This window comes from Panthera leo, chromosome B2, assembly GCF_018350215.1.
Source record: "Panthera leo isolate Ple1 chromosome B2, P.leo_Ple1_pat1.1, whole genome shotgun sequence".
NCBI lineage: Eukaryota > Metazoa > Chordata > Mammalia > Carnivora > Felidae > Panthera > Panthera leo.
The window spans coordinates 3,553,521-3,564,587 of record NC_056683.1 but is presented as its reverse complement, the minus strand read 5'-3'; the positions used below and the strand labels follow the sequence as shown (position 1 = coordinate 3,564,587).

Below are 11,067 nucleotides of genomic sequence, written 5' to 3'. Positions count from 1 at the left end.
AAAAGAAAACAGACGAAGTGCGCTTTCATAGGGTATCTGGCTTAACTCCAAATAACCCGACCAGCGCTATTTGAACTCTGAGCTGATGTGAAACACCTCCCGGTGAGATAGAGAACATTTCGTATTCTAACATCTCCGCATTGCGTGTGCGTGTACCTTACATTTACGACACATTTCAGTAGGGACTCGCTCAAGTTGAGGCTACACTCCAGGCCCTGTGCTAGACTGGGGGATGGACAGTGTCTGCAAGCACGGGGTCTGGGAGGTCCTCGGGATGTGCTGTTGGTACTTTGTTCGCAAAGGAGGAGCAGCCCCAGGGGCGGAGAACCCCACCGGGTGTCTCCCCAGACCGCGGCTGCTGGGGGCTGCTGGCCCCCAGAATCCGCAGCTCAGGAAGCCCCTGGGCCCTGGGAAAGCCTAAGTCGTCCCCCCAGAGTATCTGCTTCCTTTCCTGCCTTCCATATCCGATGGCTGTGCCCCGTCTGATTCCGCTCCTCTGTCGAACAGCCCAGTTTACTGTGGTGGGTCCAGCTGACCCAGTGCTGGCCATGGTGGGAGAAGACACCACGTTTCACTGCCACCTGTCCCCCCAGAAGAACGCTGAGGACATGGAAGTGCGGTGGTTCCGGACTCACTTCTCGCGGGCAGTGCTCGTGTACAAGGGTGGACGAGAGAGAACCGAGGAACAGCTGGAGGAGTTCCGAGGAAGGACGACCTTTGTGAGCGACGGCATCAAACAGGGGAGCGTGGCACTCGTCATACACAATGTCACAGCGCACGAGAATGGCATCTACCACTGTTACTTCCAAGAAGGCAGGTCCTACGATGAGGCCATCATGCGGCTGATGGTTGCAGGTGTGTCCTTTCATTTTGCTCGGTTGCTTTTTCAGTGTCGCTCGTAGGGAAAGTTTCTCTCCTCACCTCAGGCCCGTGGCAGACCAGCACATTTGTGCCTCGAATCCTCTTTAAGCGGGGAGAGTGGCTTCCTCCTGCCCCAGGACCACTGTGGGCATCGACCACCTGCTACACCGTGGGCATCGGTTCTCGAGACGTAGGCACGGGACTCAGCTACAGCCTTGAGCCAGGGAGAATGTTTAGTCCCTAGAGATAGTTCTTTTTTTTTTTTTTTTTAATAAGTTTATTTGTTTTATTTTGAGGGAGGGGGAGGGGCAGAGAGCAAGGGAGAGAGAATCCCAAGCGGCCTCTGCGTAGTCAGCGTGCAGCCTGACGTGGGGCTCGATCCCACGAACCTCGAGCTCATGACCTGGGCGGAAACCAAGAGCCAGATGTTCAACCAACTGAGCCACCCTGGCGCCCCTCTAGAGATAATTCTTATGCCTACTCAGAGATCTCTGGGGGTCCTCCTTAGTAACTTGTTCTAGAATTCGACATTTTTAGTGTGTAATACAATACACATACAGAAAAACTTATGAAACATGAATGTACAGATTACCGGACGACTATGCACTGTAGCCCATGTGACCGCTACTCATATCAACGAATAGAGCCCTGCCTCCTCCTGACCGGGCGAATTCGGCCCACCATAACAAAATACCCCATAGACCGGCTTAAGCGACACAAATTAATTTTCTCACAGTTCTGGACGAAGGTCGAACCGTCCACAGGTTTGGTGTCTCCCGAGGCTTCTCTCCTTGGCTTACAGATGGCTGCCGTCTCACTGTGTCCTCACGTGGTCCTCCCTCTGTGTCTTCACGTGGCCTTTCCCCTGTGTGGACCCACCCCTGGTACCTTTCTCTGTGCTGATCTCTTCACAGCCCAAGGTATTGGACGTGAGGGCTCCAACACGTGAGTGGGGAGGGGCATAGTTCAGTTCATAACATGCCCCCTCTCAAAACCCCCAACTGACACGTGTTCCCAGAAGTGCTGTATAATGGGAAATACTCATCTTCCTCTTTTAGAGATACGACAGATTTGGTTGCCAAAATGCTTGTACCAATATATACTCTTACCAATAGTACATGGTGCTCCATACATTTGCCATCAGGTCCGAAGACAAGTTTTTCACATTTGAATTCGATTCGTTCTCTTTTTTTAAAAAATCTTTTTAAATACTCGTTTATTTTTGAGGCAGAGAGACACAGAGCATGAGCAGGGGAGGGGCAGAGACAGAGGGAGACCAAGAATCCGAAGCAGGTTCCGGGCTCCGAGCGGTCAGCACAGAGCCCGACGCGGGGCTCGAACTCACGAACCTTGAGATCGTAACCTGAGCTGAAGTGAAGTCGAAGTCAGCGTTGCTCAACCGACTGAGCCACTCAGGCGCCCCAACCCATTTCTTCTTTCTAGTCAGTTGCTTTTTATGACTGGGAGGGTCAAACACTAACCTTGACCCTTTTCACTCCCCTTCCTGAATTTTCTCCTCAGCATGTATAGCCTTCTGGTGTAGTATGCACTTTGCTTATTCATCCTGCTTATTATGTCTCTTCCACTAGAGGGATTTTTTTTTTTCCTATTCTGCTCCTGTTGTATGCCCATGTCTGGGGCATAGTAGGTGCTCAACGAATAGTAATTGAATGGATAAATGAAGGCTCTAGGTGCTGTTCATCATCTCATGCCTGCACTGTCTTCATTCTGAGCCTCCGATCTGCTTCTTCAACCTTTTCCTGTGAGCCTGTGGTCAGTCCAAATTTTTAATCATCTTTGATGTGTGTGTTAGTCAGGGCAGGCTGGGTGATGCTCTGGTAACAAGCAGCCCCCAGCACTCAGTACGTTAAAATAACGAAGGTCCGTTTCTGACCATGAAACGTGTCCTCATGAGTCAGGTGGGCCTCGACTTCACAGGGACCTTCCTCGGGGATCTGGAGCTTTGCAGTTCCCCTGGGCAGAGGGAAAGAGCCTGGCAAATCCCCTCCTGGCTCACAAAGCCTCTGCCGGTGAGGGGCGGCATGTTATTTACACTCACATTTCATTGACCAAAGCCAGTCCCGTGCCTCACCGCACAGGAGAGCGGAAACACAATCCCAACCGTGTGCCCAGGTGAACTGAAAATTTTTGGTGGACGGCACCAGAGTACCTTTTCAGGCTTTTGTCACCGGATTTTTTTTTTTTTTAGCTTCATAGTCCAGGGGCGCCTGGGTGGCTCAGTCGGTTAAGCGGCCGACTTCGGCTCAGGTCATGATCTCGCGGTTGGTGAGTTCCAGCCCAGTGTCGGGCTCTGTGCTGACAGCTCAGAGCCTGGAGCCTGCTTCGGATTCTGTGTGTGTCTCTCTCTGCCCCTCCCCTGCTTGCTCTCTCTTCTCTCTCTCAAAAATAAATAAACATTAAAAAATATGTTTAAAAATAGTTGTAAAATGATTGGGTGGAAAAAAAGAAATTGCTGATATCAAAATTTCAGAGTGGGAAAATTTACCTTTGGGCTCCCTCTCATCATAGACATTCGCAAGTTCATTCAACAAATGCTCAACAAGCCCTTCCTATGTTCAAGTCACTGTTCCAAGAAACCGAGGATAAATCAGTGAACAAAATAGGCAAAGTTTCCTGCCCTCATGGAGCTCACATTCTAGAGAGTGCAGACAGCCAATAAACATGATAATTAATTACACTGGATCTTATATCCTGTGGTGGTGAGCACTGTAGAGAAAAGAAAGCAGAGAAAGGGTTGGGAGTGCTGGGGGGCGGGGGGGGTGGGGAGAATGGCCAGAGCCAGCTTCCCTGCAAGGATGGCAATTGAGCAGAAGCAGAACGGAGGGGGTGAGCTGTGCCCCTCTGGGCAGAGGGACCCGATGTGAGGCCCCATCTGGCACCGCACCTGGCCCCTGGCGTCTAGATGGGGGACCACGTACTTTGTCACTCACACTCTCTGATTTTGAGAGTAAGAAGCATGGGGACAACTGGAATCCACCAGAGCTGTCCAGCAAACTATGACATATGGACATCCCTTGTCTTGATAAACATTGATTTTGCCTTTTTCCCCCCTTTGCCCAAATACTGACCGTAGTGAGAGTGCCTGATGTGTACAGATGAGTTCATTACAGTGTGATTAATCACCAAGCCTGCTGACCCCAAGGGAAAGCCGTGGGCATGGAACCGAGAGGAATCTCGCAGGGTTTCAGAATAGAAGTGGCATTTAAACCGAGATTTCTAGGAGTTTATTAATAATGGTTTTAAGGTACGATCTCACTGTCGGGGCCAGTGTGTTATATCTTAAAAGAAACATTTGAAGACTGGAAAAGCCTTTAAGACACACATAAATCAATGGCATTTCAGTGGATCAGACCCATGGAAGTAAGGCTTAGGGGACAGTGAGGTCCCCCTAAGTAGGCCTCGATTCACAAATGGTAGGAGCCCCCATCTTTGTTACTGAGAAGGGCAACCTTGTGTGTAGTTAATAGAAAATATTGTGGCAGGAAGATTTCTCACCCTGGTGCTCTGACTCTGTTCACAGCAGCCCAGCGCAGGCGACCGGGATGGGTCTGTATGCGGTGGGAACCCTCTGTCCTTTCCCTGTAAACGCGACCCTGGCCTGGCCTGCCCTGCTCCGAGCTGAATTGTGGAATTGTTTGTTCGTTTCTTGTTTTCTCATTTGGTTAATCGGCTGGCTGGTTTCGTCCTTAAGTCTGTTGTCTAATGCTTGCCCTTACTGAACCCAATTTTGTAGAATTTCCTTCCAACCTGCCCAATTCTTTTGAGCCGTGTCATGCTTCAGAGTTTCTGTGTGAGCCTTTCCATATGCAACTAGTCTTTCTTTCTTTCTTTCTTTCTTTCTTTCTTTCTTTCTTTCTTCTTGGCAAAAATCAGATGGAGGAGGTAGCACTAAGGCTTAAGCGACTGCTTTAATTTTGTCTTTTTGCCTCTTAATTTGTCTCAATTTTATCTTTTAATTTGGTGTCTAGCCCCAACAAACGAATTACTTAGAAGTTTGGATGAGACAATGTGGTCCAGCAATAAACTGGAATTTTATTTTGCCCTGTTGTTCTAAAATAAATAAAAATAAAATAAAATAAAATAAGATAAAATAAAGTAAAATAAAGTAAAACAGTTTGGATGATCGCTGGACCCCTGGCTAATGGGGCAGAAGTCTCCTAAGACTGTGCGTTTTCAGGTCTTGCATTGGTATTCTCTTTTATTATTTTTTAATTTTTTTTTATTTTTTATTTTTTTTTTTAGTATTCTCTTTTAAAGATAGAATAAGTTGAAAAAATCTGGGCTCAGGATTTTGTGTGATGTTCTGCTGACATTGAAGACATGATATTTTTTCTTGAGGATCCCACGAGCATTCAGATCTTTCTACTAGGTAGATGTTGTGGAGGGACTTAAGGAACTCACCTTGCTGACTGAGCCCCCGGGAGGTAAACTTCCCTGAATTGGGGGAAGGGTAGGTTTCATATTCTAGTTCTGTCCATTCTCCTAAAATCCAACCACTCCTTATGACCTGCGGTCATGTGAAACCCTAATTAGCCAGGAGAGAAGGGACAGTGTCTCGAGGTCAAAAGCTTCCTAAGACTCTGCTGGCCTGGCCGGTTTCTGTCCTTGTCATGTGATTCTGGAGCTTCGGGAAGCCAATGCTACTGAGAAGTCCTCCCAGGGCAGGAAGTGAAATCCCCAACCTGCCCGTCTCAGGCCAGAGTGCACATTCTCACCCAGCACTGAACAAACTAACCTCTCTCACTGAATCGAATCGGTCAACGAACACTTAGGAGACAGACGGATGCGTGCCACTGTGATGGGGTCATAGGTAGAGCATAAAGCAAAGTGCCGTGTCATCCTGTCCTCAGAGATCTCACCATCCATTGGCATCTTGGTCTCCTGGTGTTCTCTTGCTTCCTTCCCTCTGTCCCTCCCTTCCTTCCCCCCTTCATGGCAAAGGTGCTGTGGGCATAACCAGTTTCTCTGGCCACTGGCCACTGGCCGTCTGTCTCCTTCCCTGGGCTCTCCTCACTGGGGGCTGATCTAAGACACTTTGGCTAAGACACTGTTGTTGCCTTTTTAGCTGAGCCCTGGTCTCTGTCCCCAGGCCTGGGCTCCAAGCCCCTCATTGAAATGAAGGGCCATGAGGACGGGGACATCCGGCTGGAGTGCACATCCGTAGGGTGGTACCCAGAGCCCCACGCGGTGTGGAGGGACCCTTACGGTGAGATCATGCCCGCCCTGGAGGAGGCTTACACTGTGGACGCAGACGGCCTCTTCACGGTCACCGTGGCCCTGATCATCAGGGACTGCTCTGTGAGGAAAGCGTCCTGCTCCGTCAACAACACCCTGCTTGGCCAGGAGAAGGAAACTGTGATTTTCATTCCAGGTTGGTTCCCTGCCCTCTGGAGGCCCATCAGGTGGAGGCAGAATCCTCAGACGGACAGACTGGAGGCTGGGGAGGTAGAAACGTGGGGCAGAGGGGTCCTGCGCCCCACAGAGCTGGAGGCCGCTCCCCTCGTCCCAAGGGGAAAACCAAACAGTCTTCTCTGAGGGTCGATCTGGTGGTTTTTTCTCTGCTCTGGTCCTGATCCTGCAGCAATTTTTATTGTTTTATTTTTGTTAAAGTGCATTTATGTATTTAAGTAATCTCTGCACCCACCGTGGGGCTTGAGCTCATGACCCCGAGATCAAGAGTCACCTGCTCTTCTGACTGAGCCAGCCAGGGGCCCCCGTGGCCATGTTTAAACACTCAGAACAGTCACAAGTGGAGAATGGTATGGACAAGTGGCTACCTACACCCGGAGGTGCTGCCTGGTCTCCCTTCCTGTCGGTGGAATTTCTCAAGGGAAGGGAGGGGTGGGCGGGACTCTATCTACACGCACACACATTCGTCCAACGGATACTTAGCAAGCATCACCTGTGCTCAAGGCCCTGTGCTAGAAAGCAAAGATAAATCAGTGAACAAAATACATAAAGATCCCTACCCTCATTCTAGAGTAGCAGAGAGCAAGAAGTGAAATAATTAATTAAACTGCAGACTATATCAGATGACGATAAGTAGTGTAGGGAAATTAATTGGGGGGAGGGAGGGGAGTGCCAGGGGGTATGGGGGAGTTGTAATTACAAAGAGGATGCTCAGGGAAGTCGTCGCTGAAAAGATGGAGGTTGGGCAAGTGAGGAATGAACCGGGCAGATATTTGAGGACCCAGCAACCCAGGAAGCAGGAGCAGCACATGCAAAGGGCCTGAGGCAGGGGCCTGTCTAGCAGTTTGGGGGAACCCCAAAGGGCAGGTGTGGCTTGTGGGCAGGCGGGGCGACCTCAGTGAGTTGGTCCAAGTGAGATAGGACACACTGCAAGGTTTTAAGCAGAGAAGTGACATGATCTTGCCCTGGCTGCCGTGCTGAGGATAGACTGCAGACAGTATGGGCAGCGGCCCAGAATAGGGGATTGCAAAATCTCAGGCAGGAAGGAAGGGATGGTACCTCGTGCCTGGTGGTGGCCAGTTAGCTTGGTTCACCCCGATCCTTCCCACGGTGACTCAGGTGTGCTGCCTTTCTGTCGCCTGGGCCCCCAGCCCCGGCGATCGCCGCAGGATGAGCCGGGGTAGGGCCAGGGGCCCTCTCTGGGGTTTCTGAGAGAGAAGGCGGCAGAGCAGGGACCCCAGGGAGCTCTTCCAATGGGGCTCTCTCATCCTGGGGCTCCTTTTTCTCACGAAATGGGGCTTTTCGGGCTCCCTTTTCAGAATCCTTGCCCCCCAGCGCACTCCCCTGGATGGCGGGCCTCGCTGCCCTCCCGCCTTCTCTGCTGCTCCTTGTCGCTGGAGTCCTCTGTCTCGCCAGGAAAGTCCACCGGGAAAAAGAGGTTGAGAATGAAGAGAGAGAAACTGCATGCCAGGAACTGGGGAAAGAAGATGTGGAAAAAGAGAAAGAACGTGAGATCAGAGGTAAAAGAGTAGGAGGACAGGTCACGGTCACAGGGGGACACAGCTCTGACAGCTAGAAGCCCGGGCACAGGGAGGCAAGAAACAGAGGCGGCAGCAAGGGGCTGGGAACGGTGGCATCTTGTGACCCGCCCCGCCCTCGCAGCTTGCTTCCACTCTGCAGAGTCCCCGCCACCCCCCTGCCCACAGGCCTGTCTTGTTGAACAGAAGCAAACCCCATGAATACTCAGAAGGCCCACCCTGGGCTCACACAGACTGTTTGTGGAACGTTGACAGTCCCATAGGCAGGAGGGGAGGGGGCCCGTGGTGTCCACGAAAGGCCAGTCCTTCCTCGTTTGATTCAAACTCAAATTCTCTTATTTCTTCCACTGAGGACACTCACGTGCGTTTGTTTATGTTTCAGAGCATCTTCTAGAAGAACTGCGTAAGTGTGGCATTTCCCGACGCGTCCCGTGCCGTCGTCGGTGCTCTGCTCCGTTTGTCCCCCCTCCCGGAGCTCACCTCTGCCTGTCCCTCTGTTGCAGGATGGAGAAGAACCCTGCTACATGCCGGTGAGCCTCTGACACTCCCTCACATCCACAACTCCTCCCCACTGGCCAGCCACCAGGGCCGATTAGCGCACACAAACTGGGGTGCAGGCCAGCTGGGGGGGGGCGCTGGGGTCAGCTCCCTGGCAGTAACCCCCGCAGCCCTGGGTCCCAGCTCTTAAGAAACGCCTTTCTGCTTCCCAGGTTACTGTGTGTCTGGCCTGGGAGGGAAGTGGGGGGGTGGCCGGGGGGGGGGGGTGCGGGGACAGGATCCAAATGCCTCATGCCCACGAGCACTGTGCCTCCGCTGGTTTCTCCCCTTGTGCTCCAAAGCGCCAAGGAGTCCAGGCCATACCAGATCCCATGGTCCTCGGCCCTTTCCTCTTTGGGTGAACTTCCGAACTGTCAGAGTCAGGCGTATCAACAACGCGGGGAAGGGAGAAAGTCACTTTAACGCGACAGAAATGTAGCTGGGCTGAGTACTGACAGCGGTGGTGGGGAGCCGTCCGCGGGATGGCAGGGGGCCCAAGCGTTCCCCGTGTCCAGAGAGGTCACCGACGGAGACTTCACACCCGTGTTGATAGAGCAGAAGCAGGGTGGCCTGTGGAGACCTTCTCCTGTCTTTGTCCCCTGTGAAGGATGCCCTTGTGAGTCACTTCAATCAGCTGTCGCCCGGTTACGCTGGTGGAACACACCCAACCCGCGAAAGGACCTCTTGCTGCCCAGGAATCTGCAGGGAAAAACTGGCCTTAACTGCTTCATTGGGAGAGGGGGCCTCTTGGCTGGTTTAGGCCCCGCTTGGGAACTTCCTAGGTAAAGAGAGTCCCAGACACCTTCCGTCTTGAATAGACAAGGGGGCAGATCTGAGGATGATGACAGAAAGCAGGGGCCACTAACTTCAGTTCATTTGCTAAAGTTCCCCCACTGTTTAGGGTTGTCCCCGGCCTGAGGCAGTGTCCCCTCACTCGGGAGACAGACCAGCAGCCTCAGCAAGTCTGTGAGCCGGTTTCCTGCCCGGGAGCAGGTGCAGGGGGCCTTCCCCACGGGGATCTCCCACCACCTTCCTGGGCCCTCTCTGGGGTCTGGGAGTAGCACCGTCTCCTGAGACCCCAGACCTAACCGGGAGACTTCCTCTGCAGCTGACGTGGTCCTAGACCCAGAAACGGCACATCCTGAGCTCTTCCTGACAGAGGACCGGAGAGGTGTGAGGCGAGGCCCCTCCAGGCAGAGTGTGCCTGACAACCCCGAGAGGTTCGACTGCCGGCCCTGTGTCCTGGGCCTGGAGAGCTTCTCCTCAGGGAGGCACTACTGGGAGGTGGAGGTCGAAAACGTGATGGTGTGGGCTCTGGGGCTTTGTAGAGACAATGTCGAGAGGAAAGGAGAGGCCTTACTGGTTCCTCGGAATGGCTTCTGGACCCTGGAGATGTTTGGAAACCAATACCGGGTCCTGTCTTCCCCCGAGAAGATCCTCCCCCTGAAAGAGCGCCTTCGCCGCGTGGGCATCTTTCTGGACTACGAAGCTGGAGATATCTCCTTCTATAACATGAGGGACCGGTCACACATCTACACGTGTCCCCGCTCACCCTTCTCTGGGCCCTTGAGACCCTTCTTCAGGCTGGGGTCTGATGACAGCCCCCTCTTCATCTGCCCAGCCTTCACAGGGGCCCGGGGGGTCGCGGTGCCCGAGGGCGGCCTGATCCTTCACAGGACGGGGACCCAGCGCAGTCACCAGGGTCAGTTCCCTGGTCTCAGAGCCAAGTAGAGGGCCCCGGCACCCCTGGCAGGAAACGGGTCATGTGAAGAACCTCCTCCAGAGGCCGCCTGGACACCCTCTTCAGGCCCAGCCCTGCCTGGCCCTCATCAGGCTGTTGCTTGCCCGATTCATTTGCTGGTGACCATGGGGGCACCGGCCAGTCTCAGAGCCGTGCTGCTACATGGCTCCCATCCTGGAAGAAAGCGGGAGACAGTGACGGGTTTTAACATCAGCGTGACACAGTCAGCCTGATGCCCGGGCACCAGGCTCTGTGGACTCGGGGTGAGGGACACAGGACCCACTGTAAGGGGAGGGAAACCATAACAGGAGGTCAAGGACAGGGAAGCCAAGCCTGGGCGGTGGGAGGGGACAAGGGCCTGGGTGCTGTCGAGCCTCAGTTACAGCTATGGGGGCTCAAGAGCTGGTGGTCCCATTTCTATCCCTCCCCCCCACCCCCCGGAGATTTCCAGATTGCACTCCTAGCCTAGAACTGAGCTGAAGAAAGATGAAAGATGAAGACCCGTGTTGGCCTGGCTCGGGTGTCCCCTCAATAAACTGGGAGTCAGCACTCAATGACTGAGTATGGCTTAAGGGTTAAGGTCACAGCTGAGCTGGTGAGAACTGCCCCGAGTGGATCGCAAGGTTTAGGTTCAGTGGGCAAAGCAGCAGTTTCCAACGTTTTGACCTCAGGCCACTTAAGTAAGATACCTCAAAAATTATTGAGGACCCCAAAGAGTCTTGCTCACTTGGGTTATATGTGTGAACATTTATGGCATTGAAGGTTGAAACTGAAACATTTAAAAACTGTATTTATAATTTATATGAAAATAGCAATAATAAACCAACGATAAGTTAATAGGAAAAACATGTTTTATGAAAAATCACTTGTTTCCAAAGCCAAATAAATGTTATTGAGAAATGTGGCATTCTTTAAGGTTTCTGCAAGTCTAATGTCTGGCTTCTCCTAAAAGATGGGCTG

General features: G+C 52.5%; 1 protein-coding gene across 1 annotated transcript; it reads left to right on the top strand.

Annotated features, from left to right (window-relative positions):
• Positions 1–517: 517 nt before the first annotated feature.
• Positions 518–10,710, top strand: LOC122219353 (butyrophilin subfamily 2 member A2-like). The gene is made up of 6 exons (XM_042937557.1): positions 518–855; positions 5,972–6,253; positions 7,611–7,811; positions 8,212–8,232; positions 8,333–8,359; positions 9,475–10,710. The coding sequence occupies exons 1-6, from the start codon at positions 549–551 to the stop codon at positions 10,095–10,097; spliced, it is 1,461 nt and encodes a 486-aa protein (XP_042793491.1). The 5' UTR covers positions 518–548; the 3' UTR covers positions 10,098–10,710.
• Positions 10,711–11,067: the final 357 nt, after the last annotated feature.